The sequence below is a fragment of the Trachinotus anak genome, unplaced genomic scaffold (assembly GCF_046630095.1).
Source record: "Trachinotus anak isolate AG129_WGS33_773 ecotype Australia unplaced genomic scaffold, CSIRO_AGI_Tana_v1 ptg000013l, whole genome shotgun sequence".
NCBI lineage: Eukaryota > Metazoa > Chordata > Actinopteri > Carangiformes > Carangidae > Trachinotus > Trachinotus anak.
Window position 1 is genome coordinate 10,941,230 of NW_027273864.1, and position 22,501 is coordinate 10,963,730.

General features: G+C 43.4%; 1 protein-coding gene across 4 annotated transcripts in view; it reads right to left on the bottom strand.

Moving 5' to 3' along the window:
* The window catches only part of plxna1b (plexin A1b), a 187,373-nt gene that overhangs the window by 9,196 nt on the left and 155,676 nt on the right, over nt 1-22,501 (bottom strand). Inside the window, exons 16-27 of one of the 4 annotated variants that reach the window (XM_071493107.1) lie at nt 21,776-21,943; nt 18,327-18,420; nt 17,026-17,262; nt 14,969-15,112; nt 13,471-13,705; nt 9,670-9,812; nt 7,714-7,970; nt 5,105-5,171; nt 2,204-2,350; nt 1,581-1,740; nt 943-1,046; nt 389-485 (exon numbers count right to left, since the gene is read on the bottom strand). In XM_071493107.1, coding sequence (XP_071349208.1) covers nt 389-485; nt 943-1,046; nt 1,581-1,740; nt 2,204-2,350; nt 5,105-5,171; nt 7,714-7,970; nt 9,670-9,812; nt 13,471-13,705; nt 14,969-15,112; nt 17,026-17,262; nt 18,327-18,420; nt 21,776-21,943 — 1,853 coding nt within the window. Of the gene's footprint in view, nt 1-376; nt 486-942; nt 1,047-1,580; nt 1,741-2,203; nt 2,351-5,104; nt 5,172-7,713; nt 7,971-9,663; nt 9,813-13,470; nt 13,706-14,968; nt 15,113-17,025; nt 17,263-18,326; nt 18,421-21,775; nt 21,944-22,501 lie in introns of all 4 variants that reach the window. The other 3 variants (XM_071493105.1, XM_071493106.1, XM_071493104.1) reach the window with 3 other exon arrangements.

The following is a 22,501-nucleotide window of genomic DNA, read 5'->3' on the forward strand; positions in this document are numbered from 1 at the left end:
TATTTGATTCTTTACATGAATGTCTATTCCACATAATTCCACACTGTTATGAGCTTACACTGTATATAAACTGAAACTGTTAAAAGAAGCCATGGCAACATATTATTTCATGGCTCATCCTGTTTTCTGTGGAATTGCAGCAGCCTCGCATTTAAAAAAAAAAAGAAAACATATGTAATGTAATGTAACGTAATATAATATAATAACATAATAAAGTCAGATTTCTAATTTTGTGACAACCATCTGAATGCAATTTAGCTGTTTTACTTTTACTGGTCCATTGGTAGAAATGCATCTGCACACATTATGAAATAAGCGCTCATGTACATACACTTGTACAGACAGACGTACACACATACAAAACACACACACACACCTTCTCTCGTACCGTATCTGCTGAGGGACTTGGTGAACGTGGAGGAGTTGGAGATGTTGTAGGCTGAGTTCTGTTTAGGCACCAGGGCAATCACTGAGCCATCTGTCACCTGAAACAGGATTTTAAAAAAATCAGTTAGCATTGCAGAGAACGTCCAGCAGCAAGATGATAGTTCGATGCCACAAATTACCACTGTGCTCAAATGGAATATCTGCTCACTTTCTCAGGTACTTTAAGTGTCTTTTTTTTTTTTGTTTTTTTTTGTTTGTTTGTTTTTTTACATTTTTTGTATCTTATTTTGCAACCAAACCATGAATATATATATATATATACCATAGATGTAAACCATGAAAAAATATACGTGTGTGTGTGTGTGTGAAAAAATGTGAAAACTGTTGTTTCACTGTGCTGAAATCTACCCAAAACAGTGACAACCACTACAGCAACTACTGCATATTAACGAACTAGAAAGCGACAAGAATCTGCCCCAAAATTAACGAGGAGTTATTGTTCCAGCACAACACAAAACATCTTAGGATTTATGTTGTGTTTGAGTAGTGGGGTACCTGGTAGTGAGCCAGGGTGTTGAGTCTCTTCCAGTCATTGTCGATCTTTGTGGTAACATCCTCGTCCTGAAGGATGATGCGAGCCATCCTGCCCTGCCGCCATTCTGTCACACACAGAGCACACAGACAGAAGAGATACAGGTAAGGCTTCATAGAACCAGGCCATTACCATTGTCTGTTTGTTTTTGTTTTGTGAGTTATATGCTTCCATGAGTTCTATCCTTCCATATCCTTCTGTATATTGTCTTTGCTGTATTATAAACGTGGAAAATGTAATCCAAGGTCGTGCATGTTTGTTTAATACGAGGGACAGAAACGGGACAATAGGCATATCACTCAATCTGCACAATAAACCTCCTGCTTCAAACAATGAGTCAGGTTGCTGTGACTAAGAATGAGATAGCAATGCTCAGCGACTTGATAAAATTTTGAATAAATGCAGTATAATGAATAATTTAAGTGATTTTTGGCTCCTCACTTGAATTTATTTTTGGACAGAATCACCAAAGGGCCCCCTCCTGCTTCACAGAACCCTTGAAACCATTCCCTCTTTTACCCCCTGTAGTAATGCACCTGTGCTCTGTGTCTGTACTTGGTGTGCGTGCGTGTGTGTGCCAGTCAGTTCCATCTCTTCTTACCCAGGTCCATATCTGAAGCCTTTGGTCTCTGGGAGTATGGTGTTCCCTTGTACACAGCATCCAGCAGCTTCTCCTTCACCTGCGTCACTGTGTCACAGTTCAGGCTCTTCACCGTCACCTCCGGAGCATTTTCATTCTCTGGGTTCACACAGTGCAGCGTCTACAGAGGCAGAGGACAGAGGGCAAAGGCCACAGGTCACAATTAGACCAAGAGGTCAGTGCAGACTGGGAGCGTTAACTATTGATGTGGGGAAGCATGACCCTGCGACGATTTTTGACCTGCAAACCAACACTTCATACATGAGTTTAGAATCAATATTCAACTGTGGAACAGTGCACACTGAGCTTTTTATTATTGTTATTTCATCAGAATCAGAGGTCCTATTGATTTCACACTTGTCTTATGTTTAAGTCATAAAGCTGAGAGGATATTTAGCATCATTGTAGATAGCCAGTGTTGCCAACAACTGCAGAATGGCCTTTGATAATTCATAGTATCAACTGCATGTGTGCATCTCTTTTACACTCTCCTCTGGCACCCAAAGTATGGTCCAACTGTCTGTGTCCACTTGTGTGTGTGTGTGTGTGTGTGTGTGTGTGTCTCTGTGTGTGTGTATACTGACCAAAGTCTTGTAGTCAATCTGCTGTCTGATGAGTTTGTCTTCGCTGAGGGAGTAGCGGGCCTCTCCTGTGATCGCGTCTATCGGTCCCTTTTCCATTTGCTGCTTCATGGCACAGTACAGCATGAAGAGAGGCTCACCTGCACACTCCTGGAAACACAACAACAGATATGGTGGAGGAAGTGTGAGGAGGGAGACAGATAGAAGTGAAAGGTGAGAAGTGGATAGATGAAAAGAGAGGGAAAGGAAGAGAAAGACAGGTCGTTAAAATGCAAACTATGAATGTACCTGCACAAAAGCTTTACCTACAAAAAAAGTACACAACAGCAAAAGGTGCACAGCTTTGCTGAGTAACTGTCCAATTATATTTCTAATCTTTGTGAAGCCAACCACAGGCAGAGCAGTAAAGGACAAGGCCATGGCCTGTGTTGGCTAACAGCGTGGTGAAAATTGACAGAGAACGAACACACACACACACACACACACACACACACACACACACACACACACACACACACACACACACACACACACACACACACACACACACACACACACACACACACGTCTCTCCCCTGTGTCTCTTCTTTGGGAAAAACACCCTTTATAAATCTCTTCGGGCGCGTGTGTGTGAGTGAGTGTCTAAGTGAGTGAGCAAGAAAGAGAGAAATCAGAGAAAGTGTGAGTGTGAGTGAGTGGCAATTGATGGAGGAGTTAATAGAAGGTTAATGACTGAGGGGTGAAAAACGCTTGGAGAAGCACTTTGGTGTGTGAGACGTGTCAACCCGGCAACGAGCGCTGGGATGTTGGGCCCCCTGTCTCTCTTTTCCTTGTTCTCACTCTCTCCCTCTCTCTCTCTCTCTGCTTTTCACTCACTTGTTCTGCTGGGCAGCCAAACAAACACTACCTGCTTATACAACTTTCAGGACCTGAAATTATTCTTAAAAGCCAGCACTTCATTTGCATCATATAAGTGCTTATTTAGTTAAATGTTCTTGGTCTCATCATGTTACTCAAATTGCCGCTGTTTGACCAGTGATTCACATTTTCTTCAGCTCTGTGGCTGGAGGCAGAGGAAGTGTGTTGCAAGTCCTGACCTCCGAACCTCAGCTGGGCAGGTTCATGCATCAACACATGTCAGTCATCTCAGTGAGCTGTCAGATGAACTCTGTGGGATAATCTAGCACTGCCGGCCTCCTATGGAGAAAACACAGCACAAGGGCAGACGTCCTCTCTGTCTAGCAGCATACAAACCTGCTCTGTGCTGGGTCTCAGCCCTTCTGTCTCCTTCACATGCTGGCAGTGTGGAAAAGCAGTACGAATGCTCCATGTTTTCGAAAACGTCATGTCTGGTGTGTATTTAGTATCTTTTACGATTCATTTAATTATTATTACTATAATAACAACATTTTTCATACAGTATCCTAAAACATCCTCTGAAATTTTACCCACAACAGCAGTCTTTTTCTTTCTTTTTTTTATCCAAGACAACAGCCAGGACTTCAGGTGCAGAGATTGAGTAACCAAGTGATTCCCCACTCACTCAAACAAATCAGTTTAAAGGAGAACAAGTGAACCCTTAGAATAGGGTAATGGATAAAAGGTTTTCTTCTAACTCCTGTTCCCTTTGGAAGGTAGGTAAAAGCCCCATCTCTTTTCTCTCTTTGAAAAACTGCTTGACCTTTCCTCACCTCGATTCACACCTGGCTGAACTTTGAAATTGTTCTGGGCTTTTCTTTTATGCGACCCCTAAAAACTCAGGAGAAAGAAGCACTGAATTGCAGAGGTTAGATTAAAGCTAGGCTTGTAACCTTGCTGCTAGCTACAGCAAGTCCCCAGTTTTCATTTTGCCAATCCTTTCATTTCCCCCCCGTCTCACTTTCTCTTGCATCCTTTGTTCCTTTTTCATTTTAAAAACCTTCTTCTCATCCCTCCTTAACCACTTGTGATTCTTTTTTCTCTTTCAAAACATTTTCTCTCTGCATTCCTCCACCTTTTCCTGTCCTTTCTGTTGTTTTTGCCCTGTCAAAAGTTCACGAATACAGCTGTTAGAAAAGATCCTAAACAGCTTCCCTGGTTACCCACTCCCCTGTCTCTGAACCCAACTCTGGCTGTCCAGTCTTGCAAATGGAGCCAAATCACACAAGCATGCACACCCAAAACTGAGCGACACACACACACACACACACACACACACACACACACACACACACACACACAGATGCTAACCAGCACCCCCGGGGGCTTGGCTGGTTCACTGTCCACCAGAATGCCTGTCCTGGCGGGGGTTTAAGGCCCTGCCGCTAACTGATTAGCTGCAGTGATGTTTGAATGTGGAGAATGTGTGTGTGGAAACAAGAATTTAGCACAGTTTAAGCCTCAGTAATTCCCTCTGATTCCATATCAGAGGGAAAGGAATTCAAAAAGAGAAAGAAAACATACAGACACAGAGATAGACAGACAGGGAAATGAGAGAATACATTTGTGTAAGATCTCTGGCTTCCTCTTTTGCTAAGCCCCAAAGCTCAGAAGGGGGATACAGACACACAAGTATGCATACAGGCAACAAAACACACACACACACACTTTCCTGGCTCTAAAAGAATCCAGCCAGGGACACAAAAAGAGGACAGGTTAGTGCAACAGGCTGCAGCGATCACAAAAACATGACCAGCTATGACTGAACAGGGCTTCAGACTCTGCAGATTCCTCAGTTTGGAGAAAGGAGAATTTACCACATAAAAGACAGAGGTAAGGGATAGGTAGCCTGCTGCCTCTGGCTTATCTAATGCTGCAGCTGTGAATGTGTGTGTGTTGGTGAGGCATGAAGCAAACACCAGCTGTATTAGTGTTTCTTCAAAAGTTGTGTGTGTCTGCGTGTATGTGTTAGATGGACAATTTTACCTTCAGGAACTTGTAAAGCAGGAAGGTGAACCAGTTTGTGAGCATCTTCTCAGCGACTGACTCCGTCCTGGGAGAGACATGAAAGGAGGGGAGAGGGAGAGAGAGAGGAGAGAGGAGAGAGCGACGGGTTAGGGTGAGAGGGAAATAATAGGAAAAATAGAGGATGACAGTGAAAGGAAACAAACAAACAAACCCACTTGTCTTCATTAAAAATACAGCGATTAGTATAATTTGCTAACTTCTCTCATTAATCACAAACCTGCTGTGTGATAAGGGGAACCTCTGAACGTGCACGCTCTCGAGCAGACACACGTGAACTTGCGAGCAAAATTAAAGCAGAGCAATTAAAAGGCATTGTAATTAATGGACTTATTGTGTCTAATTTGTTAAACAGCTGAAAGGGAGACTGGCACTAAGGGTATGAGGGTGGGGGGCAGGGAAACCAAAACTATATAAAAAGTATTCCTTCCTCTTGGTCATCATCAGCCAGCCCTCCTTTACCCATTAGGGAAAAACAGGAAGACTGCTTAATTATCCATTCCTTGTTTTCTGTTAGATGAATGAGGGCTGAATGAAAACTATCTGGGTTTCTCTCTGCTGGGTTAGTGGACTGTCTAACTGGGCCATGTTCCCACACTTGTAGTAAATATTAGTCTTTTTTTCTCATTAGCCAGGCACAAAGTGCAAAAAGGTGGGGAAAGGTACATTTTGTTGAGAAATGACAGCACAAAAAGATATTTTCTTGTCAGCCTTACACAGAAAATCTGCATTTTTTGTGACAATTGAGGGATAGTAAAGGAATAAAGGAAAACACAGGAAACTAGGCCAATGTGCTGGTGAATCCAGTGAAGGCCTGTAGCAACAACAAGACGTGAACTCCTACGCTGCTGCAAGCCTCCCTGTTTGACTGTTGAGTGCTGTTTGATGTATGTGGAGCATTTTTTTCATGGCTGTCAGCAAAATATAGCTGATGAAAGATGAGGCAGAAGGAAGGATTGAAGGACGAAGGAGGCGAATACACCTGGACAGAACACGCTTTTGGGTATGCCAGGACTTGATAGTGGGCGACTTGAAGCATCATCTCATTCAGGACAGATACGTCCCAGCGCCCATTCCAAAGTTTTTAAACGTGCTACAGGTGGAGGGCTCGATGCAGCTTTCCTGGCCACACACTGTGACTCTGAGCCAATACTGTACAAATCAAAACAAATTAACCCGATACAAGAGCATCTTCTCACCATAGGGGATTGAAATCCACATGGGAGCCAACTAGTAAGTCGTTCTCCCATTCTTTACTGTGTATATGTCTAAAAATAAAAATTTCTAAAGCCTATCTTTTGCAGTAAAAAGACCAAAACAGGGTGAACCATGTGTGTAATAATTGCCGAGCTTATTAATGCCAGCTCCTGAGGCTAGTGTAGTTAACAGGGACAGCGTGTTGTGACCGTATGCCCCAAGAGGGGATTGGAAAAGGCTTCACACAGGCACACTGGATGAGAGTCATTTATTTGATTAGATTTTTAATTAAATATCTCTCCGAGGAGAAGGAGGAAAGAAAAAAAAACATAACTTTTTTTATCATTTAATGTCTAATTCCAATTTATTTGGAGACAGGCCATTTCTCTAATTGTGTCTTTCCTTAAATACGTGTATCTTTTCCTGCCCGGCTGTCTGCAGTACCTCATTTTAACTTGTCTTTTCTCCCTCTGCCTATCTGCTCTCTCTCCATATTGCACCTTTCTACCCGTCCTCTTTCTCCCCCCCCCCCCCCCCCCCCCCCATGTTTCTCCCTTCACCAATTTGCCTCCAGCCCAAGTCCCCCTGTAGACATTTTGCCCTCTCTTTCTGTCAATCACCATTTCCCTCCCTCCCCGTGCTCCATCCACCGTCCTCGCTGCCTTTTCACCTCAGATTCATTCCCCCCACTACTGCACATCTTCTCCTTTTCCCCTCTACCAATACTCTCTCTCTCTCTATCCCTCGCACCCTTCCTTGTAAATCCTCCTCTTCTCTCCCTGTACGTCCCCTGCCCCCTCTAACTTTCCCACTGTGTGTGTGAGGAGAGAGAGGTCTGTCTGACTGCAGCTCCACTGGGAGTGTGTGTGTGCTCAGGGGTGTAATCCTCTCTGACAGGGACAGAGTTGAGAGATAGAGACAAGGTAACGTCACACATATACGCCTTTTAAAAGCTTCAATCACTGTTTCCTGCCTTCAGCGGTGCGATGAAAAAACAAATCGCTTGACATTCTCACAGAGCATCATCCTCTGTTCATTTTCTATTCTCTTCCTATTTCAGCAACATAATTAGTATTCCTATTTGCTTGGTTTTGCATGTGCTTCACCACCACCAGGACAATAGAAGGGCAAGGGAAATAGGGAGCAATGACAAGTGTAACAGAAACTTTTTTGTTGTTTTTCTTTTTTAGAGGCTAAATTTCAGTGGGGTGCCTCTAACCCAGTCAGGAGTATGCCTGAACACACACGCACACACAGAGTGACTTAACCTCAAACTTGAACCCACAGTGGGGAAACTATCTGAGTCTGTCTGTGACATGATGTTGTGCAGAGTTTCAGCCAGTTTCAACCCCTCTCCCTCCCTCCTTTCATACCTCCTGAGTAAGAGCTTGGGATGGTTCTTGCTCTCCAGGTTTTTGTCGATGAGGTCAGACAGGAGCTGTTTGAGGACGCCCGTGGCGTACTCCATCTCTCCCTGCAGCGCTGTCATGATGAGGGAGGCCACGTTGCCTCGGTCTCGCATGGAGAAGGACCGCTGCGCCTCCAGAGTGCGGATGAAGGTAAGGAGGAAGTGCTTTTTTGTCAGCATCTGGCCAAACAAAGTCAGGGCCTTCTCCACATTGGCGGGGACCTGGAGGTGATGATGGTATGGAGTGTGAGGAGGGGAGGAGAGGGTTGGATGAAAGAAAGGTAGTCATTTATGGACATCGGGATAAGACAATGAAAGGGAGGCATGGACGGAGGAAAGGGGTACAAGGTAGTGTAAAGGCAGCAGGAAAGTGGGTGAGGAAAAGAGAAAGAGGCAGAAAAGTAGGAATGGAGTGCAAGGGAGAAGGAGACATAGGTTAAAAGAAAGCGAAAAAGAGAAAAGGTGCAAAGAAGGGGAGAAGGCAGAAAACCAGAGGTAGGTATACACAGAAACGAGTGAGGTACAGTCAGATGAAGAAGTTGAGAACAGGATGAAGAGGAGGATGTGGAGAAAAGAATTTGTTATGAGTTATAGTTGAGGAATGGATTAATGAGTATGTGTGAGAGTGAGGAATATCAAATGAAGGGTACACTAGGAAAAGAGCCACACATTCACACGCACAATTATATCTGCAAAATATTGATCTACATACGGGGAAATCCTGCTGTAGGTGCTGTTCCACCTTCCATACACATTCATTAAACAAGGCTTTCAAGGTTTACACTCTCGCCTCTCTGTGTATTATTGTCCCAGTCCTCTCTCCTTCTTCCCAGTTCACTGTATCTTTCTCTCTTTACCTCCCTCCATCCCTCACTGCCCCTTCCTTTCAACCAATTCTTTTCCTCTCTCAGAGCAATGGGCAGGCCTCCCCCTCTGAGAAAGAGGAGTGGAGGTTTGTAGTGAGAATGTGAGCTTCATGCTGTAATAAGAAATTGATCTGCCTGCCAGCGCACTACTGTGGCCTGTGATTGCCTGGGCCATACAAATGAAAATCCAATGTCGTGCTACACTATCCCTTTGGAATACAGTTGATAGCGCGAGCAGATATTGCATGTCGCAAAGCCCAGTCCCTGCAGCTGCCACCTTACATGCACGTCAGCGGAGCGCGAGTGTGCATTTTCATGAAATGTAAGTGTGAGAATCTAATGTATACGGAAAGATGATGGAAGTATGTGCACATGCTGCGTTACAGTGTCCGCACAGCCTGGGCTCATGTGAGTGAGAGTGTGTTCTCTCTTGAGGAACGAACAGTGGTGCAGAGGAAGAGTGTTTTATTGAACGTGTGAACATTACTTTTTCAGGAGCCTCAAACAGGCTCGGTCCTGTAGAAGCAATCTATCACTCGCACCAAGTCTTAGTGGAGCTCAGACACTGCTCACGCCCCAAAAAAAGAACCATCCCTTCACTGTTTTACATCAAACTGGAGCTTGCCCAAAAAGAAATTCTTTCACCCAAGTTAGTTTTTCTTACTAGTACTTGAACTCTCTTCTGCCTTGTTATCCACATTCACATAGTCCACCTCTGACATGATTCATGACTCAGCTCAGTCTGTAAAACTTCTGCTTTGTGTGAAACAATTTTAAGTCAGAGACATTACATAGAGTTGCCCTTCCTGCAAAAGAAGTTGTGTTAAACTTTCAGGCACTTATCTCCCCCAACTTTCTAATTCTGACAAAAACCTTTCCTTGTAATCACACGAGGCTCAAAGTTCCTCCTCCATTATTCACCAAGGTCTTCAAACAGACCATTTCTAATTACACAGCTAAAACACACACAGACACACAAGAGCAACTTTCACTCATCAAGACTGTTTGTGTGGATGTGTGTGCATGTTTGCTGAGTGCTCTCTACTGACCAGTACCTCCATCTCCTTGAGCACAGGGTGGTCCTCAATCCCAGGGAAGAGGACCCTCATGGCATAGGTACGGTAGTCCAGAAAAGGGATTCCTGCTCCGTCCAGCTCCTGGGTGAGTTCATGGATGTCTGTCTGCAGCTCTGCAAAGGCTGCGCAAAAGAGAGGACACGCAGATGTGAATGTCATAAGATTTCTTTGATAAAACACAAACTTTAATTACAAAGATTTAGAAATTGTACTGTTTAAGTTATAATCTTCAAAATCGTTTTCTTGATTTTGGTAATAGTCAGTCTTCAGTTCTGTCAGCTTTCATTTAAAGACAAGGTCTGTTATATTTCCTCTTTCTTTTTCTATTTATCCCAAACAAACCAAGCGTAAAACACATCTTCATCTGCAGAACCTCATGACTGATGTTTAGGAGGAATGTAGGTTGAAACACCAATGTATATAATCAAGTGGCAAAAGTGAGTAACTAAGAAGCATTTGTTTAAATGTAAAATGTTGGGAATTATTATTTTAAAGGTGCTCATTACCAGCTTAAACCTCCAATTTTTAAGCTGCGTTCTCAAGTAATTATCATTATTTTTTTATCCCCCAAAAATGGGGCGGTGTTTCAGAATGGCTGAAACTGAAGGGAACACAAAAGAAAAGAGATGAAAAGCTACGGCCACAGTGGAGAATCATCCAAGTTAAAACACCTGCAACTCTGGAGCCTGTCTTCATCTTTATTTTGACTATTCATGCCTGTGTCAACCTGATTTCCACAAACAGCATGTTTTCAAGAGGAAAAAAGGCAACACGGGAGAAACTGCGGAAAAGATGGAGGCATGTGGAGGAGTAGCAGAGAAAAGCAGCATTATGAGATCGCTCTGTGCTGAGAGCGGAGAGAAAGATGGAGGGACGGAGAAGGAGGAGGATGGAGAGGAAAGTGTTCTAGTGCTCAGTGGCTGGAGGGGAGTTCAGGATGGAATTGCACACAGGAACATGAGCCTGTGAGTACATACACATTACACGCTGCCACCTCACATGCTTGTATTCCTGCAGCCACGTATACACACACACGCACACACGTTTCCTGTCTTGCCCCTCAGCTGAACACATAACCTAGTGCCCAGATGATTTATGTGAGTGCATGTGTCAATGTTTTTACACACTTTTCCATTCTGTATGTTCTGACCCCATCCCGCATACTCCACTGGCTTCATACAGTCACATCTAGATGGAACAAATGGGATCAAGTCCATTCTCCCACTCATATCCCATACAACAGTGCGTATAGCTGGAGCGTTTAGTGAACTGCCACCAGTCTATTTCATAAACATAAAACTCCCTGCAGAAGGAAATATACAGCTATATGGTTCCATTAGCTTGAATCTGTGTGTGTGTGTGTGTGTGTGTGTGTGTGTGTGTGTGTCCTATAGCGTCATCCAAAATACACCAACACATGGATACACAACCCAAACAAATAACGAACTACAGCCCAGACTAACAGATGGCTTGTGTCACCCTATCCCTCTCATCCTATCTCTCTTTTTCTCCCTCTCCCCTCCCTTCAAAGTCACATCTTAGAGGTCACCTCTCTCTCCCCTATGGTTGCCTCTCCTCTGCTACATCCCTCCATCTTTGTTGTTTCTTTTTCCCTCTTCTTGTTAGTTCCCTCCTCTCTCTGCATCTCGGATTGACCTTTTTTCCCCCTCTATCTTGCCCCATTCTTTCACTCAATTTCTTTTCATCAATCTATCTTTGAAGTCAATATTTTTGACTGTCTGAAACATTTCTGTTTGACTCTTAGCCAGGACTTCCCTGAAAAAAAGGTGGTTCAGTCCACCTTCCTACTATCCATCACTTATTTTTCTTCTTGCCTTTCTCCCATATATTCTAATCTCTTCCTCTCCTTTCACTCTATGTCGTCCCCTTGTTTGTCCAGCCATCCCTTTCTGCAACAAAATATTTATCTACAATTATCTTCCTCTCTTATCTTCTGCCTGCTATCTTCCTATTCAACTTCTTCTCTCCCTTTCTCTAAAACCATCCTTTTCTGCTTCCCCGCCTGTTGTTTTTCCCTCTCTCATAATCTTCCTATACACCTCCTCTTCCTTGCCCTCACCCTCCTCCTCCTCCTCTTCTCCGCTCACAAGTTGTCCGGCTTATTTATCTCCCTCACTTCATCCTCTTCCTTCCATCCATCCTCTTGTTGTCTTCCAGACAGTGGTGACAGCGGAGGACAGACAGGGTCAGGGCATCTGGACTCACCGCCACACACCCCAGCCAATCATTGTTTGACCTGCTGTGTGACTATGTGTGTGTCTGTGTGCGTGTATGTGATTGCAGGTAGTTGCAAAAGAGCAGGACATGAAGAGTTGAGTGTCATGAGGCTGCACACACACATAGGAGATGACTGGCACAGCATTACAATCTGGGAGTGTGAAAGACGTGTGAATTTACCATCATCCAATAATCTGACTGAATTTCCATTTCACTTCATTTATTCAGCCTTACGTGTCCGTCATGCCAACACTTTGAGACAGACACTGTGGTAGTAGTTGCTAGGAGCAGTTACTCCACCAATGTTAGCATTCACTCATCATTACAAAAAATGAAGATTATATTTCATTCATCTAGACCAGAAATACTGTCTTTTTTAACCCCATACAATCTGCTTTGACAGAACATGGCTCTTACATCACCCACAATGCAATTCAGTTCGATCAGAGACTTAAATGTCTTATAATAGTGGCAGCGGCTAATGTAGCCTTGAGCTGCTAGCCTTAAGCAGAGATGAGCAGTGGGCCACAGTGGTCTGGTAACTCCACACTCTGAGATTTTTCTCTTTTCCAAACTTTAGACCCAACTGTCGTTGACCCAAGTGATGTCACTTGAGCCACAAAGACTTTATACAACTGTTTAACATATGCAGTAGTTCTGCTTAATATCTGTAAAGAGATTTTAATGATGTTTAAAATCAGTGGAGTTTCTTTTTAACTTTAGAAATTACTGCTGGTAACAATAGTACATTTATTATATGGTCATATAGATGATGTTATTGTTATACAAGTTTGACTAAAACAGCACAACAAGTGAAGTGGTCTCTCATACTAATACTCCTCTGATGACCATGGTTATCTGTATTCTTCTTCTTTCACCCCATCTGCTTCTCTCTTTTGCCAGACAAACCAGTAACAGCATCACTGGGCTCTCACTGGATCCATGCTGTCTCCTGTCAAATGAATATATGCTAATGCACTGGTGTGTCTCTTTCTCTCTGTTTCTCTCTCCGCCTGCTTTAGTCGTCGCCAAACCCCTCCTTTCTTACTATCCCTGACTTTCCCACCTCTGCGTGCCCTGTATCTATCTAACCTCCATCTCTCATGGATTGTAGTGAGGCCAGCCAGGCGGCTCTCTCATGGGGTGGAGAGCCAACATCTGGTGGCTGGCTCAGATCAAAGTGCTCCTCTGGAAACACACCAACGCCCTCACAAACACACACACTCAGACACTCACACACACAGTGCTGCCACCTAACAGCAGGGGGACAGTTGGCAGTGAAAGGGAGGGAGAAATAGAGGAAAAAGCAGCGAGAGAAATGGAAGGGACTGCTGAATGGGAGTTGTGCAGCTTTTGAGGTAAAGCTGCAGCAAGGGAGAGATTAACAAGATTTTTTGGAAATATGGGAGTTATTTGGGGAGAAAGTTTAAAGTATAAGTATAATAAGGAACTAGGAGAATACCAGCTTTACATAAGTAATTTTTAAGAGTTGAGCAGCTAGTGTCACACACCCCTTGTGGCCAGGTTTCGCCCAAACCTCACCTTCTTTGCACTCAAGGGCCACCCTGGACTCCAGATTGTCCATCTGCAGTTGAAGGCGCTTGAGGGTGCGGTCAGCATCCCGTGACTTTCTCTTATAAGCAATCAGCACCACAATGATAACCAGCAGGAGCAGGCCGCCACCTCCTCCGATACCGATGATGGCAGGCAGGGTGAGCAGGCTGTCTGAGTAGATCTGCAAGGTCCCTGGTGAGTATTCAAAGCCTCCAACACGAACCTGACAGACAGAAATAAACGGACAAGTTACACTCTTGTTTGCTGAGCAGGTGGATGAGAGATGCTACACATATACACAGAAGAAAAAACGTAATGGATTTGTCTGCAGCAATACTTGACAGGTTCCAAGACAAAGCTGTAACACTCTTTCTTTTACATCAAGTAGAAAGTAAATTTGCTTCTGCTACCGACATTATGGCTTGCACAGTGTGAGAATCATGCACAGACTGTCCGATCCACATCACCAGTTTTCTGGCCTACTCCTGACCACAGCCGTTATATATCCAATATAGTAATAAAAAAATATGCAAGGTGCCAAAGCTAAATCCCATGTTGCAATTATACTGGCAAACCATGCTGTGCAGTGTTGGGCCAAGAGCAGGCCAAAACTCCCCAAAACCTTTTATATCTGGGTTAGGGGAGGCAACATCTAAGCCCTGGGGCTGTCTTTGGAACCAGCAGAACACGCGACTTTCAACCATATCACATCAAAACAGTTATGGCTTGCAGAACATGTGAATTAAAAAAAGGAGGGATATGCCCCCCTCCCTTCTCCCCCCCTCCTTTCATTCTATCTTCCACTGGCTTACGTCTATGAAATGCTAAATGGAGGAGGGTAAAAATAGACACAGACCTCTCACGCCCACTAGCTATTTTTTGGTCTCTATTGAATATCAATACTGTTCAAATCCCAAGGAGGATGGCAGCCAAACGAGACCAATCAAAAGCCTCAAAGACATAAATACAGTCGCAAACACCGCAAGCGGTATAAGAGACGGGATGTGTGCATGTTTGTGTGCATGCAGCTATATGAATGGGGGAAGCGAAATCTAGAGTAATTTAAGAGATTTAGGTCTGATGGATGGGAAGGGAAAATTGAGATGAATGAATGAAAAGGCAGGAAATGGATTGACATAAATAAGACGAATGAATAATACAGCAGAAACAGCAGAGAGAACAGGAGCTGTAGAGGAAGACGGGCTGAGAGGCTGAAAGAAATGTGAAAACCAGATGCTCCTGAAGTGGAAAGGAAAAAAATTAAGAGAGATGATGAAATAACAGGTACTTCAGACAGAAAAATGTAACCTCATGATGCTCATTTTTTAGGTTTTGTATGACTGTATCCAAACTGCTAAACCTGGATGTCACAATGCTCTGCTCAGTGTGTCACAAAAATCGGTTAATATTAGGTAGAAATACACGTCACACAATGGGAAAACATTCAGCGAACAGTCCTGTAAAAAAGTATTTAAGTTTTACTTACAGTGACTTTGTGTTCTCCGGTCAGGTTGGGCCATTCACACAGCAGCTGGCTCTCAGACAGGGTGAGAATGCAGGGCGTCTCTCCGATCAGCACCGTGTAGTTCAGCTTAGCGTTTCCTGGGGCTGCAGGAATTAGGTTACGGCCCTGGACAGTCACACACACACACATACACACACACACACACACACACATACACAAACTTTGGTTACTTACAGAAGGTCCAAGTCTAAGGTGGTCTACATATATAGAATAATAATCACTATATAAATGCACAAGGATTCACTGTGATTTATGCTGTCTCAAGAGAGAGAGAGAAAAAAACTTGTTTCTGATTGGCTGGCAGGTGTCCGTCAATAAGTCAGCCACAGCTCTACATCACTGAGCAAGATCCTTTGCACCACAGGTAACCACAGCAACAGCGCTTCTGTTACCTCTCAAAGAAACTGACCAAAGTATGAGTTAAAAACAAAAATATGGATTGTGGTTTTAATAAAGGAAAACTTGGAATAATACTTGAAGAGATGTCCTGGTGTAGAAATTCCACTCCAGTGAAGAAAACACTGCACAGAACTGACTGACTAGACACCAAAATATGATAATCCTTTGTTCATTCTACAGTCTGTGGCATTATTGTTGAGAACTTTTACAAAATTTAGCCACAGGTAAAGGTGATGCCCACGGACTCTAAAAATGTTTCGGGGGTTGGGAGAGACAGTTGATAAATTCTACAGAAAACCCCCATCTCCTTGCCTCTGCTACCTCCTAACTCTCTACGCTTTGCAGAGTGGGAGGAATTAATTGCTGGAAAATCTCGATGAACGTCTAATTTCTCTGCAATTATTTAATAGGATGCTGCTTCTGAGCTGCTTATTTCTGCAAATTCTTTACCTGGAGCACGGTGGGGCAATCAGAGCTTTTCATTATAGAATTATATTTAAAGTTGCAGGGCAGAGAGGCGTGATTCTTCATCTTCACTAAAACTTCACCCTGATTGGCCGAGAGAAAAAGGGCTTTCGTTTTCCATGAAATTGCATGATGATTTTCCCTCTCATTCCTGAAAGGCTTTGAAGTTCAAGGGGAGAGGTGAAATGACAAAAGACAGTGTGTGTGGGAGGGGCTAAAGTGCTAGGGATTCAAATGCGAACTACCTCTATGGCTTAAGAGTAAACATGGCTATGAAGCCTCTCTTCAGAAGTTATCTAATAGAAATCTGAGCAGGTGGCATAGCAACGCATGGATCCACTTTATAAACATTACTTTTCTTTGCACCTGATTTTAAAGGGGAGGGGGGTTTAGAAGGCACTTTTATTTCTCTTAAAGGTCTCCAAACTCCATTGGAGACCGCAGGTGGAGAGGTAACACCTTTCAAGGTTGTGGCACATCTGAAAGAAAACTCTCAAAGCGAGAGGAACAAGTGTCTCTACAGGAATGTTCGCAGCAAATCTTTTCAAAGGCCTGTCAGGGTGTTATCAGTTGTGTTGGATGCTGAGGTCGGTGCAGTATTCTCTAAAATAACTATATGTGAGATTGAGCTTTTAACAGTGTTGACAATACTCAACATTACCAGCATTCTGCTGTTAGCTAATACTGCTCTTCTGGTGTGCTAACTGAGTGCTAACACTCAGCTAATCTTGCTTTGTCCAGGGGTCCTGCTGTTTTATACGACATTTCCTCCACATCTTTACAGAGAAACCCTCCATAAAAAGTTTTAATGCAAAGCTATTCAATGTCATTCACTTAGACATTAGAACCACTAATGTCCCAAGCCCAACTATGTAAAAGAAAAGAGGACAGATGGCAGAAATAAAATGAGAAAGGTGTTACCAGAGTGGAGAAAGGCGGAAAAAAATGAGACCGAAAAGAAGATAGGAAATACAAAGATAGGATAAAAGCAGAGAAGGACACAGAAGACATGAGAAGGTGAAAACAGAAAACAAAGAAAAAGTGAAGCAAAGTCAAAAGAAGAATAAAAAGAGAAGGAACGTGATGGATGTAAAACAAACCCAGGACGAGACAAGGCCAAAACAGATCAATGCTAAGAGCACAAGGCAATTTACCTTGAGTATGAGTGGTGAGCTGGGCTTCAGCTCCAGCATGCCTGAGGGGCTCAGAGGTTCGAACACGGGGTCTGGGTGGTAGCTGAAAGTCTCATTTACCACCAGCACAGAGCGCACGTCATCCATGACAAAGCCGATCTCATCAGGACTGCTGCCGGCCTCCGAGAAACCTTTGTCAGATCCAGCCACAGAGGGCGCCAGACACACCATCACGGTGTTGTTGACAACCGTGCAGTTCTACAGAAGGAGACAGAGTGAGGAAGAGTTTGGGGGGAGGAAGGGAATAAGGGAGGAGGGAAAGAGAAAAGGAGTGAAAAATATGAAAAATTTGTTAAATTAAGTTTGATGAAGTTATTTAATTTCCCATTTAATATTATTTAAACTGTTAATTAAATTTAAAAAAATGTGCTTTTCAAAATTCTTACTTAAAACATCTTAACTAATAAATAATCAGCAACATATACAGTGACTGAAACACGGTTATGTGATGCGAGTGATTAAATGTCTCTGTAATGACATAATGAGGAAGAGGCTGGCTTAATAACATCAGTGTTGTAATCAGTGTTGATATCATCCGGAAATCCCCTGTGGCGTTCGACACTTAAATCAGTCACCGAAGAACAAATTAGACTGTAATGACACACAGAGAAGCAGGAGAGGTCAGCCAGTAGCTGTTAACAATAACACAGCACGGCTAAAGAGACCTTTGCATAGCTTCACAGCATGTTATAGTCTCACATTATGTTCTATATGTCACACGCTAACATGCTCACACACGAAGGGTGTGTAAAAATCACAACGAAAAAGGAACAAAACTGTGTTTATAGGTCAACAGAAACATTAACCAAGCAAAATAAAAATGACTGGAGAGAAGGGGACAAAGGAAAAGGAAAGGATATTTTTACTTTCAGCTAAGAGCAGGAGTGGGAGAAAGGTTAGCTAAGCCCTGTGGTGCTAGGTGAAGAGAGGGGGATTTGCTAGAGCCGCTTTATTGCTGGTTGACATTTCAAAGGTTAAACTGCTAAAAGGAAATTCAACATCAAAAACAAACAGAAAATGGGCCCTTGGCTGGTTGACCGACGGGTCAGGTGTGTGCGTCAATGTCTGAGTCCCAGGAGTGTGTGCATCGTCTAAAAATCATTTTTTTACACAGAGAGGGAGACAGTAGAGAGACCGTGTGAGAGAGAGACACCTGTGTGTCTATTCTGTTCTCACTCTGTCTCACTCACCAGGTCAAGTCACTGCCTTTTTTTGCTTTGTCAATAAAAACTGTGTGCAGGTGTCTGGATCCAACCACTTACATTCTCTGACTGGGCAGATCCATACTTGGCTCTCATTTTAGGCTCCTTGATGGTCGCCAGATTGGTCCCAGTAATGGTCAACATGGTTCCTCCACTAAAAAAAGAGATAACACAACATATTACACAATGCTATGGGGAAAATAAAAACAATTGCATGTGCACTTGTGTGTCACATATCCATGTCTCTCTTGCTGTACTTTTTCTTGCAGGATCCAAGTGCATACCCTATTCAGCAGACGTATCAGTAGAGATAAATGTTAATAAATCTCTTCTCTGTGGGAGCCAAGAGGGCCCTCCAGTTGGCGATTTACCATTAATGCTCACTCCTGCTGTAGCCTTTCGCCTGCTTATTCATGGAAGCCCATTTTCAGGTAATGATAGTGATGCTAAAGCCCTTGCATGAATGTTAAAAGCTTGTTTAAACCGATATGGAGGCTGGAGGGAAGAATAAGCGAATATATAGCATTAATCCTGAGAGCTGAAGCCTTTGGCCACTCCTCACCACCTCTCTGAAGCCAGGGGAGATATTTTCAGTCTATTAAAGTTGCACAGTGGTATTTTTCAGCATGAGATACACTCCACAACTGCACCGCTGTCAGCGATCTGACATGTTCTGTAACCTTTACACCTGTGACCTATTCAGGTCTATGTGACACTGACCAGCAGAGACATGGGTAATATGGGTGAGGGTCCTATTCCCCCACATGCCCTTCTCGACGCCTCGGCTGGCCTAAGAGCCTGAACTTTATCTGATGTGAGGTGTTCTGACAGTAGCTAAATAAGTAAGCATACAACCTAAAAACTGGAGTGGGGTTAGATGAGGCTTGAAGCCCAGCACCACTGTGACTCACCACTAAGTGAGGTCCAAAAAAACATTATACAGATGATACACTGGCTGGTGTATTACTCCATTTAATACAGGAAAAAAACAATCTGTATTACTGTTCAAGTGATGCAAAGATTTGGAAGACAGCACTTCAACAAGGATGTTAACCATTTCTGTAGATCTGGTTTTTCCTCTTTTTCCTCTCCCTTCTCTCTCAAACCCAACCGGTCGAGGCAGATGGTCGGCCACCCTGCGCCTGGTTCTGCCTGAGGTTTCTAACTCTTAAAGGAAGTTTTTCCTTGCCACTGTCGCCAAGTGCTTGCTCTTGGTGGGAATTGTTGGGTCTCTTCCTTTCCTGTACTTTTAAGAGAAGGTCTTGACCTCCTCTAATTCGAAAGGGCCTTGAGATAACTTTCGTTGTGATTTGGCGCTATATAAATAAAACTCGATTTGATTTGATTTGATTAGTAGTAGCTCAGTACTCGTGATCCACCAAGCTAGACATTACATCTATTCCGTGGTGGAATTAGAGAACCCTGAAATGTAAATCTACATGCAGAGACCTTCTAAAGGTTGGCTGTGTTTTGATGAGGCCAGATGATGCTGGTGTCTAAAGGAGTAAGGTGAGGCCAGTCTCAGACCTTAAGGTGAGAGTAACACTTACAGTCGAAGACGAACTGGAAGGGAGTTGAGTGAGGAGAACGTAGGCTCATGGCTTTTGAGAGGCTTAAAAAAACCTCACAGATGTTAAATTGGTGAAGAGTCTGAAACTGTGTGGTCAATTTAGGAGATTTAAGGTAGCAGTTAACATGGAGTAGCTCAAAGTCAGTAAAAATCTGCCTTAGTGGCAGCGCACCACAAAGGTAGTTCTGTAGGGGGATAAGAATCTTTTCCACAAATACAGAGCACACTGTATGATGTACTGTGTACACTGTACTACACTGTGTAAACAAGATGAAGTGTCACACAATCTCTGCACTGCCATGTAGCTGTGTTGTTAGCCCGAGAACCTCCTCTTGAACGGAAGAGAGCAAGTCTCAGTCATGTCAGATTTGTGTTTTGGACAGGGGAGACTCTGTGCTGCTTGAAATAGCCACGGCTACAGGGTCAGCAAAGGGGACGCGGCGACAAAATGGTTTGGTAAATAAAAGCATGATTGGCCTGGAGAACCATGCACCTCCTCCTCTGGGAGTGCTGAGTAAAACACCAAACACAAGCCGAGTGCCGAGGTTATTTCCCCCTTAGGCTGGAGCCAACACTTTCATTCTCGTTCCCCTCGCCTACCCTCAGCATTTCATTCATCCCATTCCAAATGAGACTTCTCATCCGCTCGCACCTCTTTCACATGATGAGAGACTTTTGTCTCCCTGCAGAGTTTTAAACGCGGCTCCCATTTTCACCTCAACCCCCTGCGATGATGCCGTAGTGGATTGTTATGCTGTCTGAACAGACAATGTGTCTGGTGGAGGAGTATTATGTGAGCTGCCCTAACAGGTGAATAAATATTTGAGATTTACTGTAACCAAGTAAGACTTCTTTTAATAACAAAACAAATATTCCTTTTATCCGCCAGGGATTTGGAAAGTATACAATAATCACTTTCCTGATCAGTTTTTATTATGAAGTACCTGCAGGAGGTGTGGACTCCATAAAGGCAACTTAACACAGACAAAGTTACTTTTTCTCTGGCTAGTTTTTGGGATCCACCCATTATCTGAACATCAGCTTTAGAGGATTTCAAGCAAATGCAACAGGAAAACATACAGTAAGAAAACTCAGGAAATAATGTTCAGTTCAAGTTCCTAGAACTATACTTTTGAAATAAATGAGACAGTCATCAGTGTTTTTGTTTGTGTGTATGTGCATTTCTGAGCTGTGGAATTGAGAGTTTCTAGGTCATGCTAGTGAGCCCATTAGCATTTGGAAGCTCCAAGCTTTTTTCCCCCCCCACAACACAGCTTGTGTTTGCACAGGAAATCTTCCTGTGGCTATGTAGTCTCATTTCAATAAGTCAAGTAATATTTACAGATACATCTCTGCTGCACCTCATCAACTAGCAATGCACTGCTTCAGGAGCCTCCTTTACTGCTGTTCCTGCTCTCAAAGATTTACTTTTGAATCATAAAGATAAACAGAATAAATAATATGCCTTTGAAAAGCATGAGTGTGAAAATGGAGAGCAATAGTCTTTTCTCCCAGACCCAGTCAGGGAGTGTGCCAGAAGATAACAACATATTTATCACCTTTTACATAGAGTTCATATTTCAGTTGTGAAAAAATAAGGCACTAATGTATGGCACAACCACCACCAGGTATTAATAATGTATTGATATGTTTGTATGCGTTCAAACATGTACATCAAGAAGAATTGTAGATCAAACACCGTTGAAGTAAATTATAGATAATGAAATATGCCTGATGGATTTAGCTATATGGTGCAGCAAAACTTGAAAAATACAGTGAGTAATACCAATATTGCCCAGTTTTCAAATATTTCCTGTAGGGCTGGGATGTATCATGCGTGCAAAATTGGGAATAAATGAATCATTCAGTCTTATGTCTGACACAGAAAATCCTCCACTTTCCTAGAAAAGGTTTGTCTTTGCTCTGACTGTCTCCTCACCTGGCGATACTCCAGTCAGGCTCGATCTTGAGGATGGTAGGGTCGTCTGTGTAGTTGAACTTGACCTCTGGGTTCCTCAGTTCAGCAGAGTTAATGTCCACCATGACTGGGGTGGGTCCTGGGGCTTGTCCCGCCGGGGTCACACACACTATCTCCTTGCCACTTCGCCTGGAATGGCAGGATTTGAGGACAGCAAGGGAAGACAGAAGGAGAAAGATATTACATACAAAGCTTTATGAAGGTCTCTCTTAAACTGGACTGTGTGCTCCATGGACCAATACTAAAGTTCTTGAGAAGGATTTAGAGTATTTGGGAGTTGACTCTCTGACGGGCTCTGACATAGACACATTGGAAAAAAAAGATTGAAGTGAGTGCAGAGGGAAAAAAAAAAATCCTACTTCATCCCTTAAATAACTCATAAATTATTTATCAGATGCGACAAAAACGCAGGCACACACACAATGGTGACATAGTCGCCTATCCACAAGGCCAACATCTTTCAGTCTGTCCAGCCGTGGTTTCATCAGCCCGAATCACAGAGTGCTGTACTTCAAAGCCGTCTCCCTCTCTCTATCTCTCTCTCTCTGTTTCTGTCTCTCCTTCCCTCCTGCTTTCTGGCTGATAGATCTGAAGTGGCAGATCAGGCTGGTTGTGTCTCTGTGTGATGTAACTCCCTCCCTAGCAGACAGGCAGCCAGCTGTGACCTGCTGGGAAACTTTGTGTTGC